At 36.3% G+C, this 19,207-nt stretch overlaps 2 protein-coding genes across 2 annotated transcripts in view; both read left to right on the top strand.

Moving 5' to 3' along the window:
• The first annotated feature begins 9,383 nt into the window (after positions 1-9,383).
• Positions 9,384-10,663, top strand: LOC111798080 (photosystem I reaction center subunit IV, chloroplastic-like). Its single transcript, XM_023681036.1, has 3 exons — positions 9,384-9,721; positions 9,806-9,871; positions 10,462-10,663. Exons 1-3 carry the CDS (start codon positions 9,461-9,463, stop codon positions 10,564-10,566), a joined length of 432 nt encoding a protein of 143 aa, XP_023536804.1. The 5' UTR covers positions 9,384-9,460; the 3' UTR covers positions 10,567-10,663.
• A 2,116-nt stretch (positions 10,664-12,779) lies between these two features.
• Positions 12,780-19,207, top strand: part of LOC111799325 (protein ILITYHIA) — a 39,885-nt gene continuing 33,457 nt past the window's right edge. The window contains exons 1-4 of the mRNA XM_023682844.1: positions 12,780-13,034; positions 17,900-18,276; positions 18,370-18,501; positions 18,619-19,000. Coding sequence (XP_023538612.1) covers positions 12,920-13,034; positions 17,900-18,276; positions 18,370-18,501; positions 18,619-19,000 — 1,006 coding nt within the window. The 5' untranslated portion in view covers positions 12,780-12,919. The remainder of the gene's footprint in view (positions 13,035-17,899; positions 18,277-18,369; positions 18,502-18,618; positions 19,001-19,207) is intronic.

The raw sequence follows: 19,207 nt of genomic DNA, 5'->3' as shown, positions 1-19,207 counted from the left end.
AACGCGTCTGCTAAAACACACACTTATAAAGGGTCCCCAACTAATGTGGAATTCTCACAATTCACCCTCCTTCAGGGCCCAGCGTCCTCGCTAGCACTCGTTCCTTTCTCCAATCGATGTGGGACCCCACCAAATCCCTCCCTTTCGGAGTCCAGCGTCCTTACTGACACACTGTCTCGTGTCTACCCCCTTCGGGGAACAACCTCCTCTCTGACACATAGTTTGGTGTCTGGCTCGAATACCACTTGTAACGACCCAAGCCTACGCTGGCAGATATTGTCCTCTTTGAGCTTTCCCTTTCGGGCTTCCCCTCAAGATTTTAAAACGCGTCTACTAATGAAAAATTTCCACCCTTATAAAGGGTGTTTCGTTCTCCTCCCTAACCAATGTGGGATTCTCATATAGAGGATCCTTACAGTCGACTACACGAGTCAAATTACTCGAAAAAGAAAACCGAGCAACTACTCTTTGCAAATAATTCCCTAAAAATGAAAGTTTAAAAGAAAATTATTGTGCCATAATAAAGATTCTCTCTTATGGATCCAATAATTTCTTCATTTTTTAGATTATATCATAAATTCATTGTTAACTACCAAATTTTTTCTTCTTTTTTTTTGGTCCTTTTTAGAGATGAAAGGCAAAGGAGATAAGATTGTCCATTGATGAAAGCCAGCAATTACAGCTTGAAAGAGATGGAGAAAAAAAAGTGTTAAGTGACATGTGATTGCATTGAATTTGGTAGCTAGGGTTTAGGGGAGCTCTATTATTATGGGACGCCCCATTTCAACCATTCCTACCTATAAACTTTTTATGCTCGATTAATTTAGTAATGTTGTTCGTGTTTGGAGTATACTTTTTCTATTTAGTCCCTAATCTTTTAACATTTTTCAAGTCAGACCCTTATTCGTGAGCGAATAATAAAACACGAGCTTAAGTTTTAGGGTATTTTTTCGACTTTTCTATACGTTTAAGGGTATTTTTTTTGACAAACTACAAAGTTTATGGGTATAGCGTAATACTTGTTTAGTAGAAATTTAGAGGAGAAAAAACGGTCCTCCAAGAGAGGAAATTTCTAGTTCTATCTGTAAATTTCTCAAAAATTGACATTCTTTGATGACCAAGGTGGAAGTTGATGGGCATGTGACACCCGAGCAAAGGGATACATAAATGAACCAGACCACATTCAAATGAGCGCGATCCGATGAGTAGTCATCGTTGATCTGTGTAGGTTGTCATGAAGGAGTAGTCATTGTTGCAATCGTTAGCTCCTCAAGCAACTGAGAGTGAGGAGGAGAGATTGTTGGAGGAAACGTTCGTTCAATGCAAAGTTGCACACGTGATTGCATTGCAAGTTGAACGACCGAAGATATGCAAGCATTGTTAAGAAAAGCTAAAAAAAAATTAAAGTTATCTTCCTTTTCAGTGCTCAATCATATGAACTCAAAAGTTAAGCGTACTTGACTAAAATTTGTCTAGAAAATATGTAAGGACAAAATATGCTTGAAAGACCGGTGAAGGTTTATGAGGTCAACACTCACTCTTAGAAATAATTTAAGAGTGAGATGCGTCGGGATTGCAAGGTCTTGACCTGTTATTCTCATTCGATCATTCGATGCCATCAATGTTATAATAAAATCATAATTATATTAGATGAAATAATGAATGAAATGCAACATGAAAAAGCATACAATTATAAAATTTAAGAAAATGAAATGAAGTATTTTAGTGAATAAATATGAGCAATAGTCTTATCTTTAATTATTATTTTGAAAAAGACCTTAGAGTAAACATGAAATTAATAATTTGGACCAAATTTTTAATCTTCTTTTTCTCTTTTCATGTCTTTATCTTACGATATTCGAGTGATTAGTTGTCTGATATTGTTAGGGAGTACATTTAATGATCACCGTTAAGAGATTTTATTTTGAGGCTATATAAAGTTATATATGTTATGTTTGTGCTTTTCTTTAGCTAAGAGTTAAGTTTCTTTGCAATTCTACGTAGTTTAGATTGCATGTTTAGAATCATTTAAGCTTGACATGATCGACCTTACTTGTGGAGTGATTCGAATCTCAATCAAGTGTTCTTGCCTTGAGATATTCGATTAACGAGATCATTCAAATTTTACTTTTCCTTGGAGGGCTAAGCGTTCTTACTTTTTCCTTTAGCCAATGACAAAGTTTCTTTACAATTCTATATAGTTTAGATTGTATGTTTAAAATCATTAAAGTTAGACATGATCGATCTTGCTTTTAGAGTATTCGAATCTCAAACAAGTGTTCTTGACGTGAGATAGTTGATCAACAAGGTAATTTGAATCTTACTTTCCTTGCAGTGATTCTTTATCATTTGATCTTATAGCTTTTCCTGGAATTGATTTCTTATCACAATCTCTATCGACAAGTGTTCGGTGCCTTTGAATAGTTTCTCCACATCTAATCTTGCTCATATTTCTATATCTATTTTCTTTGATTTTGTTCATATTTAAATTTAATGTGCAGATTTCACGAGCAAGCTTTTTCTTCCCCATAAACAAGACTAACTATTGTTGTCAAAATTCAGACAGGGATAGCACATGACCTTCACACGATAACAACGATCACATTCGTTGAAATGGGAAGAACATGGTTTGTAAAAGAAAGAACAAAATTTATATACGGGTGTGGTACTTTTCACACTAGCTGGGATGCTTTTAAGTTATCACCAAGAATTTGAGTGTAATAAGGTTTAGGTACCTTCGATCGGTTTAAAATATGTATTTATGAGAACCCATTTTCAATATTTTTACGCTTCCCCTACAAATTAGGTTAAAGATGAATCAAACGGGATTGAACTAGAATACCCCAGTCTGGGGCATGCATGACGTGTACCCTCGTGAGAGACTGGTCGTAGGGTTGGCCCCAAATTGCATATCTTCCTCTTATGTGGTTTGATCCTTTCGTGTCAACATGAATTCGTCCCTGAATGAGCTGTTTCCTATTCGTTTCGCCTATCACTTTCTTTATAACTTAGGCTTGTCGTCTTCTTCGAATGTTACTCGTAGTAATTTCGAGTTCCCTTTCGGCTTATTTTGCCCTAGAATCTCGATACTCATTATATCAACAACAAAATAAAGGAAAGAGAAACATTATTGTTTTATGATTTGATGAAGTGAGTTCCTCAACTTTCTTTAACCTCTTTCAAACTTTGCCTCAACTAGTTGTTTATATTAAAGATGAGGGGAACAAATTAACAAGTATGATTTTTAATGCCATGTGAATATCATAAATGAATTTATTGCTCCTTTTTTTCTTTTAATTTTGTCTTACTAAAATGCAATTTTCAAAACCCTAAACTAATTTATTTGTTTCGTTTTCGGGTTTTCCACGTTACCCATTCTGAGAGTATAAATTATCCTCAAGAACTAGCATGTTTTCTCGAACCACTTCTGAGAGTATAGATTATCCTTAAAAACCAACATAAATTCTTTCAGCATGTTTTGTCCTCACTCACATGTTACTCTTAGGATGTTTTTTTTAACATGTCTTGTCTTCACTTGCATGCTTTCTAAGAAAATTCTTAGAAGGATGCCTAAAATCGAATTGCTCCGAGCTAAGTATGCTTAATTTTTTAGTTGCTATAATTTATCGGTTGAAGAGGGGAACGAAGCATTACTTATAAGGGTGTGGAAATCTCTCCCTAATAGATGCGTTTTAAAATTGTGAGGCTGACGACGATACGTAACGGGTCAAAACGGACAATATTTGCTAGCGGTGGACTTGGGCGGCTACATTGAGCCACCAAAAAAGAATAGGTATCTTGTTGGTATAGGTATCACTATGATATCATTTGTAACATCTCATGCCCGGGATTTGGATTTGGAATTCGGATTTGGCACCCGGTGGCCCCAACATTCTTATACGACGTGATATTGTTACCTATTTGACTTAAACCACTTTTAGGAGTGAAGCAAATCCCTACAAACTAACACGGGTTTTTTTTAATATGTTTTACCTCACTCACATGCTTTCTAAGAAAAATTCATAGGACGTCACCTAAGAGAGAACTACTCCAATTCAAACACGCTTAACTTTGGAGCTTCTATGATTGAGTCACTGAAAAGTTACCGAGTATAGATTTTCATCATAAACCACTAAATTTGTAACGGCTCAAGCCCACCGCTAGCAGATATTGTCCTTTTTGCACTTTCTCTTTCGAGCTTCCCCTCAAGATTTTTAAAACGTGTTTGCTCGGAGAGATTTCCACACCCTTACAAAGAACGTTTAGTTCTCCTCCCCAACCAACGTGGGATCTCACCAAAATTAATTTTAATATAAAATATATTTTTAAAGATAGAAAANAGTATGCTTAATTTTTTAGTTGCTATAATTTATCGGTTGAAGAGGGGAACGAAGCATTACTTATAAGGGTGTGGAAATCTCTCCCTAATAGATGCGTTTTAAAATTGTGAGGCTGACGACGATACGTAACGGGTCAAAACGGACAATATTTGCTAGCGGTGGACTTGGGCGGCTACATTGAGCCACCAAAAAAGAATAGGTATCTTGTTGGTATAGGTATCACTATGATATCATTTGTAACATCTCATGCCCGGGATTTGGATTTGGAATTCGGATTTGGCACCCGGTGGCCCCAACATTCTTATACGACGTGATATTGTTACCTATTTGACTTAAACCACTTTTAGGAGTGAAGCAAATCCCTACAAACTAACACGGGTTTTTTTTAATATGTTTTACCTCACTCACATGCTTTCTAAGAAAAATTCATAGGACGTCACCTAAGAGAGAACTACTCCAATTCAAACACGCTTAACTTTGGAGCTTCTATGATTGAGTCACTGAAAAGTTACCGAGTATAGATTTTCATCATAAACCACTAAATTTGTAACGGCTCAAGCCCACCGCTAGCAGATATTGTCCTTTTTGCACTTTCTCTTTCGAGCTTCCCCTCAAGATTTTTAAAACGTGTTTGCTCGGAGAGATTTCCACACCCTTACAAAGAACGTTTAGTTCTCCTCCCCAACCAACGTGGGATCTCACCAAAATTAATTTTAATATAAAATATATTTTTAAAGATAGAAAAAGTGAAAACTAAATGATTTACCGAAAAATAAATTAAATTATCAATTTGGTCCCTAAAATTATGAAAATTTCAGAATTTAACCATTTTAGATTTAAACGTTAGAATTACTCGAGTTTGATACTTTAAAAACTACAAGGACTAAATTGATATATTTCAAAATTACAGGGACTAAATTGAAAATTTAGAAAAGTTTTGATGCACTTTTGTATAGTAATAACTTCAAGAACAACTTCACGTCCCAATCATTCAACTGTGTTTATGTTAATAGCAAAAGCTGTAAGGAAGTTTGATTGAATGAACCCAACCAACAGTTTAATGCAAAATAATAATATTGCATCCACGTCCCTATTGACCCTACAAATTAAATAATTTCCCAATAATAATGCCCCACAATTTCTCATATTTACTTTACTCCTACCTTTTCCGGCTCTTTATTCTCTCAACTGAATCAGTACTAATAATATTATTTTGTCTTCAAAAATTGTCATTCTATTGTGTTATTTGCCTCCAAAACTTTGTTTGAACATCGTTTTGTATTTATTTCTCTTCTTTAATTACACCAATTCTTTGGGCGTTGAGATGGGTTTCTTTGGTTAGCTCGAGAGAACGGAAAACGTTAACGTAGGTCAAAGAAGGTATCGAATCGTGACGTTTTAAGTTTTAGTTGTAAAAGAAACTTGGCTCGTAATAAAAGAACGAAAGAAACTGTTTCGTAGCTTTGAATGTAATGACCTAAATTGATGTTGTTGTAAAGTTGACGACAAAAGTTTAATAGGATTTAACTGAGTTTGTTGTTCGATGGATAGACACTACTAGAAAAGACAATTTTCAAAAGATGCTCTGGTACCATTTGTAACGGTTCAGGTCCACCGCTAGCAGATATTGTCCTTTGTTCGATAGACAACACTATTAGGAAAGACTCGTCTGGTTTTCGTTCTCCTCCCCAACCAATGTGGGATTCTCACAATCCACCCCTCTTCAGGGCACAGCGTCCTCTGGTTTTCGTTCTCCTCCCCAACCAATGTGGGATTCTCACAATCCACCCCTCTTCAGGGCACAGCGTCCTCGTCGGCACTCGTTCCTTTCTCCAATCGATGTGGGACACCCACCAAATCTACCCTCCTTCGGAACCTAGCGTCATTATTGGCACACCGCTTCGTGTCTACCCCTTTCGGGGGACAGCCTCCTCACTGGCATAGCGTTCGGTGTCTAGCTCTGATACCATTTGTAACGGCCCAAACCCACCACTAACAAATATTGTCCTCTTTGGGCTTTCTCTTTCGGGCTTCCCCTCAAGGTTTTTAAAACGCATATGCTAGGGAGAGGTTTCCACACCCTTATAAAGGATGTTTCATTCTCCTCCTCAACCGTTCGGGATATCAAACGCTTGTAGCTACCTTTGAATGTTTTCTTCTTTCATTGAGCATTTGTGTTGGAACAATATGATGAATTAACTTTGGACGCTAAAGTAGATGCAACTACTAAGAAATAAGTTTGTTTATTAGAGTAAGGATGAAGTAATCAGTTTAAACCGAGAAGAAGAAGAGACCTCGGGAGATTAAAAAATTTTCAAAGATTACTAGTTGACTATGTCTCTTAAGTAAAATTTTTGAAGTGAGCTGCTAGAATATTTTTCGAGAAGTTTAAGGTTTGAATGTTACGAGTAAAGTATTTGTGTTTTCTTTTATCTAGCATGTCGAAACGAATTGAAAAGTTACAAGATGGAGTACAAGTGTGTTTAAAAGCAATGTCCTAAAGTTTAAAGGTAAGATTCATAAAAGATTTAAATAGAGACACATTTTTGTGTGTTTACAAGTCCCGGGAAATGGTATGAGAAATCTCACTACTATTTGGTGTTGTAGCGGAAGCAGAAGCAATATCGATTGCACTCACACACCTACAAATATAAATAAACAAAGAGATACAATGATTTACGTGGTTCATAAAGAAGAAATGTAACAACTCAGACCCACCACTAGCAGATATTGTCGTCTTTTGACATTTTCTTTTGGGTTTTCCCTCAAAAATTTTAAAACGCGTCTACTAGGGAGAGGTTTCCACACCCTTATAAGGGTGTTTCGTTCTCCTCCCCAACCGATGTGGGATCTCACAATCCACCCCCCTCTCCCCCTTCAGGGCCCAGCATCCTTGTTGGCGCTCGTTCCTTTCTTCAATCAATGTGGTACCCCACCAAATCCACCCCCTTTGGGGCCAGCGTTCTTAATAGCACACCACCTCGTGTCTACCCCTTTTGGGGAACAACCTCATTGTTGGCACATCGCTGGTGTCTGGTTCTGATACCATTTGCTACAGCCCAGGCCTACCGTTAGCAGATATTGTCCTTTTTGGGCTTTCCCTTTCAGGTTCTCCCTCGAGATTTTTAAAACACGTCTACTAGGGAGAGGTCTCCACACCCTTATAAAGGGTGTTTCATTCTCCTCCCCAACCGATGTAGGATCTCACAAGAAATTCTCTTACATCTACATGTGGTAGCCAATCATTATAGCATTTAACTTACAAAATTCCAACCAATTGCCTCAAGAAAAATACAAAATGACACTCACTTTACATCTCGTAACAACACTAGAAAAATCTTTATATAGACATTGCAATACTAATGCTCGTACATGAATTAAGATGATTCATGTACCAATACAAGAGATGAACCAAATGAATCCAATAGATTCTGAAGCGAGGAATGTACCAAAAATATTCATGAATCAAACCAAATCTTCGTGTCTCAAACGTGACAGTCTTTTTCTTTCCAAAACAAAATATTGAACATGGACAGAGTTCTTCTTCCTTAGTTTTTTTGTGAAGAACTCTCGGTCAGATTCTACTTCCAATCGCTCGATTGAACGGATCTAGACTTCTTTCTTCTTGCTCCGCTCAAACCCTAACTCCTCTTTCTCTTCTTTATTTCTCATTTTCTTGTTTGTTTTTTTTCTCTCTTCTACACAAATGGTCACCAAGGGTACCTCAAGACCCCTAATTTAGAAAGTTGGGCAAAATGACTATTTTACCCCTTAGTTGACTTTGACCGACATTTTCTTATTTTCTTATTTTTTTTTTCTTAAGTTCCTAATATTATTCTAATAATTTTTTTCTTCAACATCTTATATTCCGTCTCTAAGATTCTCAATAAAATCTCGAAATTTTGAACCTAAAAAGGGCTTCATGTGGAGAAACCTAACACCAATTAATAAGTGGATATAGGAAGTGAAGCCCAAGAATGAACTCAAACCAAAATGAAACTTCAAGCCCATAATTGTTGGGGGGTAAAATTTGGGCCCCCAAATTCAATCTTATACAAGAACAATACTCGTACGATTCACGTTTAGCTAGTTGAGGAATGCTCAAATTGACATATATTATGTTCTTTCTCTACGTCTCCTACGAGTCTACGACATAATCACGTACTTATTTTAAACTGTTGCTGAGAGTGAAGAATATCCCGATAAATTACCACGAGTTTTTTCACGATACTTCGTTCTCCCTCGTATGCTTCTTAGAAAAAAATTTAGGAAGTCACTGAACACGTCAAGTAAACTTAATTTTTAAGTTTTTATGATTAAATCATTGAAAAAGATTCTATACATTGTTGATATAGGTAGTAATCATCAATTCTTTTAAGTTTTTTTTGCTTAACCTTAATTTCATACTATCAATATAACAGGACATCGGTAGTAGAAATTGTCCGCCTTGACCTGTTAAGTATCACCATCAGGCTCATGATTTTAAAATGGACCTACTAGGGAGAGGTTTCCACACCCTTATAAGGAATGTTTCGTTCCCATTTCCAACTAATGTGGGATCTCACAATCAAGATTACACTCAAAACTCATTCATGTAACCCTCCTTTACTCGAACGTCATAGTGACAATGTATAATAGTATCGTTATTTATGTAAATTACAATCAGAAACAAAATCTTGACTTAGTAATTTCATTCCAACTCAAAAATCCACTGTTACATAAACCCTAACGAGCCCATAGTTCTAAGCTTTTGATATTAGTTTTTCACATCAGTCTATGAATCCAATAACTTCTACGTTCTAAACTTCCAACTTCTCGATCTCAATTCTTTTAACACGAGCCTCATACGAATATACCCTTTTCATAGCATAACACAATGAATTGAAAAAACCCATTAAATTAAAATTTCTAGAGAGAAGAAGGATTACCCTATCCTTAGGAAATGGATATGGTGTCTACATGGCAAAACCCAATTGGTTGAAAACCCAAGAACCAAATCCCATGAAGAATTATTATGTGGCCATCATTATTCAATTGGTTTATCATATTGAACGTTCAAACCTCATCTTCAAGCCATTAACACTCAACCTTCCCTTCACTTCACCAAACCAAGAGAGCCCATGGCTGCCTCTAACCTTTCATGCATTGCTTCTGGTGTGATTATTCCATCTTCACCCACCATTTCTTCCTCTTCTAGGCCATCTTCTGTGGCTTTCTTCCCCAAGAATTCCATCTCGATTTCGAGATCATGTCGATTGGTTGTCCGGGCCGCCGCCGATGAGGCCGCTGCCCCTCCCCCTGCTGCCGCTGCCACCGCCGACGCCCCCGCCGAAGCGCCCAAGCCTAAGCCGGCCCCAATTGGCCCCAAGAGAGGTACCAAGGTGGGTGAAATCGATCGATCAGATTTGAATCTTTAATCTTTTGAGTAATTCTAGACGCTCAAATCTTGTCATGGATTTGAACAGGTGAAGATTTTAAGGAAAGAATCCTACTGGTACAAGGATGTTGGATCTGTTGTCACAGTTGACCAGGTTCGACCCTTACCATTTACTTAATTTTATGATTTTTTTTTTTTTTTTTTTTTTTTTTTTTTTTTTTTTTTTTTTTTTTTTTTTTNGGTTAAGGATGTTTTGTTTTGAAATGGGTTCTTGCTCATGATGACCATTTTGTTTTTAGTTTTCGAGAAAATCGTACTTATTTTCTTATAAATTTTTAGTACGCTAAGCTGTTGAGCTTGATTTCTCGAAAATCTAACGTTTCTTCTAACCATCTTTTAAAAACTTCTTCGTTTTGCGATTCACGTTTTAAACTGAAATTTGTTGGATGATGAAAGTCCCACATCGGCTAATTTAGGTAATGATCATGGGTTTACAAGCAAAGAATACTCTTCCCATTGAAATGAGGCCTTTTGGGGAAATCCAAAGCAAAGCCATGAAAGCTTATGCTCAAAGTGGACAATATCATACCATTGTGGAGAGTCGTTTTCCTCTAACTAAATTTACTAATCATTAATTCAGTGGTCGAGATTTTGCCGTAATGGGAAGCTTGAATAGACGACAAATGAGTTGTAGAACGTTCGTATAGATTGATTAACGATTAATGTGTGAATGATATTTTGCAGGACCCGAACACTCGATATCCAGTTGTGGTTAGATTTAACAAAGTAAATTATGCAAGTGTATCAACAAACAACTATGCACTTGATGAGATTGAAGAAGTTGCTTAAGCTTTTCTATGTGGTTTTGTATTTTTTAGTTAAATGTTTGTATAATACTTCCAATTTCAATCTATTTCTCCTCTCTCCATGAGTGTGTGCTTAGTAATTGTTCCCATAATTTCTCTTCCATTTTGCTTATATGCTTCACAAGAGTAGAAAATGAAGGAAAATGTACAAATTTCATTAAAATGTTTGAAAAGGATAAAAAAAGTTTATGAACGATAGCGTGATTCGATGATATTTAGATTATGAGCTCGATATGGGCACTTATTATGCAAACATATATGGGGTTGTGGTAGTCGTGTATTTCAGATAGCATACATGACTACCTTAACGTCATACAAACCTAAGAAATTGTCTAATCTAGCGTTTGAGCGTTCTAGTAGTAAAGTCACTTACTTTAGTTATGAATGCTCAAAAGAGAAATAATCTATCAACTCATAATAAAGAGATATTTCACTCGATCTACGAAAGGCAATAAACTAAAAGAGAATGTAATTTACATACATGAAAATCACGGGACATTAATGAAGCAATCAATATAATGCGTTAGACGAAAATTTAAAAGTGTTATTTTATGGACTTCTCTTGAATGGGTTAGAAATGGGAGAGGAAGTCGAGAGATTTTTTTTTGTTAGCTAAATAGGGTCGGGGAAAGATCTCTTTGTCCTCTTTGGGCTTTCAAACGTGTCTGCTATGGAGAGATTTCCACACACTTATAAAGAATGTTTCGTTCTCCTCACCAACTGATGTCGGATCTCAAAATCAACCCTCCTTCGAGGCCTAGTGTCCTCGCTGGCACTCGTTCACTTCTCCAATTGATGTGAGACCCCCCGATCCACCCCCTTCGGGCCCTAGCATCCTTACTGGCACACCGCCTCATGTCCATCCCTGTTTGGGGCTCAGTCTCCTCGCTGACACATTGCTCCGTGTCTGGCTTTGATACCATTTGTAACGGCCCAAGCCCACTGTTAGCAGATATTGTCCTCTTTGAACTTTCTTTCGGCGTCTGTTAGGGGAAGATTTCCACACCCTTATAAAAAATGCTTCGTTCTCCAAGGAATCCTTGCTTGATCCCTGCGAAAATAAATGGAGAATTTTGCAGGGATGGAAATCTAAATAGGAGACGAGAACGGGATCCCTAATTCTTCCTCTTCATGTATGTAAGGACCCATGCTCAAGATTAAGATCAAAATTCATAATCCAAATTCGACATCTAATGGCCCTGACATTCCCCTGCATCCCGTGTGACATGGTCACTTTACGTACTTATCGCTTCTTAAGAGTGGAGACTATTCCCACAAACCAACACGAGTCTTTCAAGCATGATTTATCCTCACTCACATGCATCCTAGAAAAATTCCTAGAAGGTCACCCAACATAAAATCGTTCTAAGTAAAACACGCTTAATCGTGAAGTTCATATGATTGAGTCATCGAAAAATAAGATATACCTTGTTGGTATCTGTAGTAACTTTCAATTTTTTAAAGCTTTTTTTAGTCATCCTATCCTCATGATCACTTTGCCCTCAGTTCATTTCACTCAGTTCATTCAATCATGCTTTTATGGCATATGTGTGATTAGTATAAAAAAATCATTAAGAACGAAATGTTTTCTAAGAAAACGAGAAATTCGAGATCAAACTAACAATTATACAATAGAAGGATCGTAGGTACATGGTGTAGTTGGTTGGAGGAACAATATGTAACATCGTCAAAGTGGCTATGTCTCCCTGTTCCATGCCCCTAAGGTTTGAATCACGTTACTCACGTGAAAGATACTAACATTTGTTGCCTGGAGCCGAGATTTTAGGTTACGGTGATGGTTAGGTCATCTCCTCGATGATTCTCTTAAGCTCGTAGGTAGCTGGGATGAGCTGTGTGATTCTCGTTCGGTCGAAGAAATTAAAGGAATTTGATGATAGATACCCTAACCTGCTATATTCGTCACGTATTCTACTATTTTACGAGTTATCGCACATCACTTTTTCGTATTCATTTTATTAAAAAGAATTGATCGTAACAAAACGTTCGAGAGTTATTTGAAAAATTAAAAAAAGAAAAAAGGAAAAAAAGAAAGAAAAGAAAAGACATTTCCATTCTTGTATTGTCTTTGTGTTTGATTTTGATAGGCACAAAACATAGAAATTAAAAGTTAAATTAAAACAAAAAAAAAATTTGTATTTAAGGAGTGAGCGCTCATTCATTTTGCTGTAAGTTCTCTAAAACCCTAAAACTAAGGTTGGAAACCTCTGAAAAGCTTTTGTTATATGCAGCAGCATCATCAGACCCTTCGTCTCACCATTTTCAACTTACATATCTGAGGCCTCGAATTCCCAATCGGAAGATATTCGTTTCCTCCAATGGCGGATTCATTGGACCTTCTTAACTCAATTTATGGGTTGGTGTCCACTCCATCCACCAAGAAACGGATCCAGATCTTCCGAAGCCAAATCCCTGCGATTTTCGAGAATTCTGGTTAGCTTGGTTCTTTTTGTCTGCTTTCAGTTATTGATTTTCTTCTTCTGGTTGATATGATGCTCGATTGAATTCAATCGCTGTTTGCATTTCTTGAATTTTGGATATGGGTTTAACATTTTTTTCTGGGTGTTATAAGCATCGCCTTTTGTTTTGGCGTGCATGTTGGGAATGAATTCTAGGAATGCTCTTTTCATTGATTTTAAGTTTGTTTTGTTGGGTTTATGTTAGTTTAGTATTTTTTTTTTCTTTTTTTGTTGTAAATTTGCGAGGAAGAATAACCACACTCGAAATGACAGCATTTCGGTTCCTATATTATTAAGAATTTGTTGTTTGTTTTAACCTGACCCGTTCTGTAACTGAGTAAGAAACTTAACTAGTTAATGGGGAAGTATACCTCCAAAGCCGGATGAGAGGTCTTTGGATATTTGCCTTATACAGATAAATTTGAAATTTATGGAGTTCATCCTAGTGCAATTTCCCTTAGGATAATTACTTCTTCTAATACCAATGTGTTAGCTCTCTGGGTGGTGGGCTGGTTGACGTTTTTTAAATCAGTGAAATGGTCAAAATGTTGGGGTGAAGCAGCATAACTGATGGAACTATTTTAGTCTACTCAAAGGATAATGGAAATAAAAGGGTGAGATCTTCAACACTTGTCCAAGAGTTCCAAAAATTTGGTAACACGAAAGAGGGAAATGAAGTGTACAAGGAGGAGAACGGAGGATGAGATGTTTTTTGGTTAATTAGATAGTTCTTACATAAGCGTTAGAAATGATAGAGGGCCAACATTGTGATATTGTTTTAGAAGAAAAGAGAAGAAAGTGTGAAGAACATACGTCTAGTTTTGATGGTGAACTACTACCATTTCTATCTCATTGACTTGGAAAGTAAAAGCAATTTTGGCCGTAAAAAAGAGAATGCTATGTGTCTTTAGATTTGGTGGAAAATTCATACGAACTTCTCATTGATGTAATGGAAAGATACAAAAATGTTTGAAGGAAACAAACTCCTAAAATGAGTGATAGAGAAGCAAATAAAGTAAAAGTACAAGCTGCTAATGAGAGTGAACGAAAGCCTCTCAATTTGTATAAATATTACGAGGAGGTTAATGAAAAAATAGAAAGATTGGCACCGTTGTGACTTCAAAGATGGCTATATCAAAATACTTCACCCGAACTCTAGATTTATCTTACAAAATTCTTTGGTTCCTTTCAAACCAAAATTTTGAATCATGGATTTGATAGCATTAATCCACCTTAGATTGGCTCATAGACATTATACCGGCCTAACTAACACTTGGATCTTAGAAAAGAATGAATTATCTCTTTTTCCAAGGGCTCGGGGATATGTCTTCAACCCCCTAGATGTGGCTCATTAGAAAGGATGCAAGGCAGTTGCTTCTAAGGAAAAAGCCAAAATCACTTTTGCTAATAAAGCTAAGCCTCCTTACAAAGTGTGAACTTATCTATCCTCAATTACCAGACTGATACTATCTCCCACCTAACCAAATGGGATCTCCCACCCTTGTTAACTTCCCCCAAAAGAAGTTTCTCATGAGCTTCTCCAAGCTTTTACAAATAGAAAAGGGGATTTTGAAAAGAAAAAAGAAGTAAAAAATGGTTAATACACAAAACCAATGGGGTGAAAATTAGTCACCCTCCTTCGGAAACAAAATGCTCTCTTCCAAGAGGCGAGACATTTTTGGATCTTCTCCTAGATTCCAAAATGCAAGACTGATCCAACCCAAAGAATCCAACATGCAACCTACCACCAAGGTCCATCTAGGGACCTTGGATCATAATTAATACCAATGACCAAACTTTTGTCTCGGTTAATCTTAAGACTTATCAATTATCTTAAAGAAAGACAAAAAGCAATTAAGATTACAAATAACTCTTCCTTATTGAAAGAGAAGAACATACCGTTGGCAAATTGGAGATAAAAGAGATGGACTTTATCCCTCTCTATCCTAAGACATTAAGTAATGCCTCTACCCATCCCCCTAAAAACAAGCTACTAAGAATGTCATTGACCAAAAGAAAAGGAGAGACAGTGGATTCCCTTGCTCTATACCTTTCGATGATAAAATCCTTCCATTAAACAAAATAGAGAATGTGACATTTCTCGCACAACTCCATATGTACCCTCTCCATTTAAAGCCAAAGTCTTTCTTCCATGCTACCTTGTGGAGAATCCTAGTCCACATCAACCTAGGCTTTCTCAAACTCAAGCTTGGAAAGGATTCCTTCTTGATTGCATTCCTTGTAATCTTCCATAGTCTCATTAGCAATAACAACTTGGTCTAAGTTTGTCTCCTTGCTAAAAAATGCACCCACCGAATGGTCTGAGACCGTGTTTGGCAGAACTTTTCTTAGCTTATTGGCCAGCACCTTTGCAATAATCTTATGAAGGCTTATGACTCGAATGCGGGTCTAGAAGTTTCACACTTTCCTCACTTTATCCTTCGTGGGACAAAGAAACTAAATTCAAGCTTGCCAACAAGATACCACAATTCAATATCCACTTTCAAATTTCTTCTCGTGCCAATCTTCCAAGATCAATGTGAATCTTCCCAATAATGAAAACCAGAACCATTTGGTAAAGAAGTCACCTGATATAAATGTTGAAAAGTAGAACATATGAGCAAATTTCATGCCAAAATAGACTGTTTGTACCATTGCAAAGCTTGGATAAAGATGCATTTTCCAGAATATTCAATTGTTTGGAAATGTCAATCCATGGACAACTCAAACAAACGTTTTTTTTAGTAAGAAGCCTATCTTTCATTAAGACATATGAGAGATTGTACAATGACATTAAAAAAATAATTAACAGTGCAACAAAAGAACCCAAACCTACCAAAAGGGATTCCAATCCCATAGAATAATACCTACTTGATAATTACGAAAAACCATAAAGGCAAGCATGCATAAGTAGGTGTTAAACCTAATGCATCCCAAAGAACATCCAATGAAGGGAGGGAACAACATGACCCAAAAGACTATATTACAAAGATCAATCCCACTCTTGGAAGGATAAATCCTCGCCAAATAACTAAATATACTCCTACATCATGTAGAAGTTGACTCCTTCCATCTTTTGAATAGGGGCCATGACATAAAAAAACCAAAACCTCGTCACCAACCACATTTTCCATATGGTGGGTGATGGACAAAGCACATCCTTCTGGACTGACTCTTGGATTGAGAACATCATGCTAGCCTTGCGTTATCCATTTTTGTATAGACTCCCTTGTTATAAAACGACCACGATCAAAGAAACATGGAATGGTGTCAACAAATTTTGGGACATGAAGCTTGGTAGGAACTTAAAGGGTAACAAAACTACAAAATAGGCTGAATTAATGCTTGACCTTTCCCCAGTTGTATGGGGTCTTCTCTACAAAATTGAAATGCTTTCCTTGCACTATTGGAGTTTTCTCTACAAAATTTTTGATGATGGACATAGGGAAAAACGTAGAAGCTACAAATCCCATGCTAGCAAAGACAATATGGAAAGGCTTACCCTAAAAAGGTGAAGTTTTTCTTATGGAAAATAGCGCATAAAGCCTAAGCACAAGTGAAAATTTGCAAAAAAGAAAAAAAAGAAAAGAAAAAAAAAAAAAGAATGTCTTGTATGACTATATTTCCAAGTTGGTGCTCATTATGCTAGAAAGACAATGAATCATAAAACCTCTTATTTATGCTATACTTATATGCTTAAAATTTATGGACAAAGGTTCTTAATATCTTTGGATGACATCTCACTTTTCCTAGGGAGGTAAAGGTTTTATTGGACATGACCTTCAAGAATGCAAAAATTGTGCTATGGAAAAATTTCATTATGACGTTCTTTTGGAATTTATGGAAAAAAAGAAATCAAAGAGTATTCATGTGGAAGACACAAACTTATACAATGCTTTTCGACAATGCCGTTTACCATGCTATATCTTGGTTTAAATTTTCCAATATTTTTGTTTTCTATAATCATACCTCCCTCATTGTAAATTTAGAAGGTGCTTTTTTTTTCTTCCGGTAAATATCAATGAAAGCACGCCCCTTTTGTTAATTTGAAACATCAATGAAATTGCCTCTTATTAAAACAATCTCACTCTTCGACTGAGGAAGAACATCACTCAACATTTCCCAAAAGACTCCAACATTTCCCAAAAGACTCTCCAACCTCTTTCTTGGTACCTAGCTGGATCCTAAATGCTATTTTTTGTATCTCATTGAACAAAAATGAAATTTCAATAAACCAACGAAAATTGTTTGAACTTTTAAGGATTCAAAATCAAAACAACCTTGTTCTACACATATTTCCAAAGGGAGGCTAAAGATTGCTCCAACCACAGTAAAATTTTCCAATGAAATTTGATGAAAGAGTGGTTGCTTTTTCCCTTTCTTCCAATAAGTAATTGGGCTCAAGTAACCAAGAAGATATGTTGACTATACTGCAACTAATTCCCATCATAGGCATATAGCTGACCATCATGGTAGTGTTTGTATGGAAGAAGTTTGGAATGTTTCTCATGGGAAAATGTTTAGATGGAATTAGAAGATTGTTTATCTACTTGTGGCTAGGTCAATGGTTTGCTACTGAGGCCTTTTTATGTGAATGCTTTTCAAGGTTTGTGCTAACATATCTGAATCATCTACTTGTTTTCTCGTGTTTTTATTTTCTGAATTGTATGGACGTAGTACTTATAGAATATGTTCCACACCAACTTTGTAATAGTTCCAGATGATTTTCTTGTCCGTAGCTCTGGTTTTGATTTGCAACATGATTTTTTATATTCATTTCTTTTAGCAACCTGTCATGTTTAGGCTGATCTGATATTTAGTTTACTTTTATTTTTGCAGAGGCATACAAAGAATTTGCTTTGCAGTTGGTTGAGGTGATATTTAGAACATTATTTATTTATGATGATCGTGGATCGAGGGAAGCTGTGGATAATGTAATTATTAAAGCTTTAAATGAGATAACGTTCATGAAAAGTTTTGCAGCAGCCCTTGTGCAGTCCATGGAAAAGCAGTCAAAGTTACACACACGTGTAGGATGCTGTAGACTTCTCAAGTGGTCATGTCTTCTTCTTGTTTATAGTCAGTTTCCCACCATTTCAAAGAATGCCTTTTCTAGATTAGCATCAGCTCAAGCGAATTTAATTCACATTCTTATGGAGGGGTCTTTTCGAGAGCGGAGGGCTTGCAAGCAAACAATTTTCCATTTATTATCTCAGGTTTAATCTGTGTTATCTTTTCATAAATAATGAGACACTACATATTATTAACTCAATTTTGACTATTTTTGCAAATTTATTCTACTTATGCAGTCAGCAGACATGTGCAGAATGTACATTGATGAACTAAATGATGCACGAATACCATTCAAAGATGCTCCTGAGTTACTGACTCTGTTGTTGGAGTTTTTAAATACTCTACCTCCCTTATTTGAGAACTTCAAGGTCAGCAGTTAATATTTTTGACTTTGCTCAATGTTGGAGATTTTCTTATATTTAAGTTTAATTGCGATCGTTTTATGTTCTCACTTGGCTATCTTTCTTTGTGTCTGTTTTATACAGCCAACATTTCTTGATCTCTATGTCAAGTCAGTTTTAAATGCCAGGGAAAAACCTACCAAGAATCTTAGTGAAGCATTTCGTCCACTTTTTGGACATATGTTACATGATGATCTCCAGAGTATTGTTATTCCATCTTCTGTCAAAATGCTTAAACGCAACCCCGAGATTGTGTTGGATTCAGTTTCATTCTGTTTACAATCTGTTACACTGGATTTAAGTAAGTATGCAATAGAAATTCTTTCAGTGGTATCACCCCAGGCTCGACATACAGATGAAAATAGAAGGATTGGTGCATTGGCTATCGTAAGATGTTTGAGTGAGAAATCAAGTAACCCTGATACTCAGGAAGCAATGTTCAATTATGTTAAAGCTGTTATTGGAGGTTTGGCTCTGTATTCTTTATTGATTTTATTTTTCTCAATTGGTTGAGCTAATGGTCCTTATGTTATTTATGTATTACCTTTATGTAATTAAAACACTTGCTCTTTCCATTCTATGCGCCACATTGACAGAAATGTTTTTGATGCCTGCTAACAAATGGTTATGTTTATGTTCTGAATTGTAAGGTATGGGTGATTATTCTTCTGCT

The sequence above is a fragment of the Cucurbita pepo genome, chromosome LG07 (assembly GCF_002806865.2).
Source record: "Cucurbita pepo subsp. pepo cultivar mu-cu-16 chromosome LG07, ASM280686v2, whole genome shotgun sequence".
NCBI lineage: Eukaryota > Viridiplantae > Streptophyta > Magnoliopsida > Cucurbitales > Cucurbitaceae > Cucurbita > Cucurbita pepo.
This window is presented reverse-complemented; position numbering and strand designations above follow the sequence as displayed.

Excerpts from the sequence above, each read along its gene's own strand:
- LOC111798080 (XM_023681036.1), top strand. The coding sequence starts at position 9,461 with ATGGCTGCCTCTAACCTTTCATGCATTGCTTCTGGTGTGATTATTCCA. Across the intron at positions 9,722-9,805 it reads GCCCCAAGAGAGGTACCAAG|GTGAAGATTTTAAGGAAAGA; the intron begins GTGGGTGAAATC and ends GGATTTGAACAG. Across the intron at positions 9,872-10,461 it reads CTGTTGTCACAGTTGACCAG|GACCCGAACACTCGATATCC; the intron begins GTTCGACCCTTA and ends GATATTTTGCAG.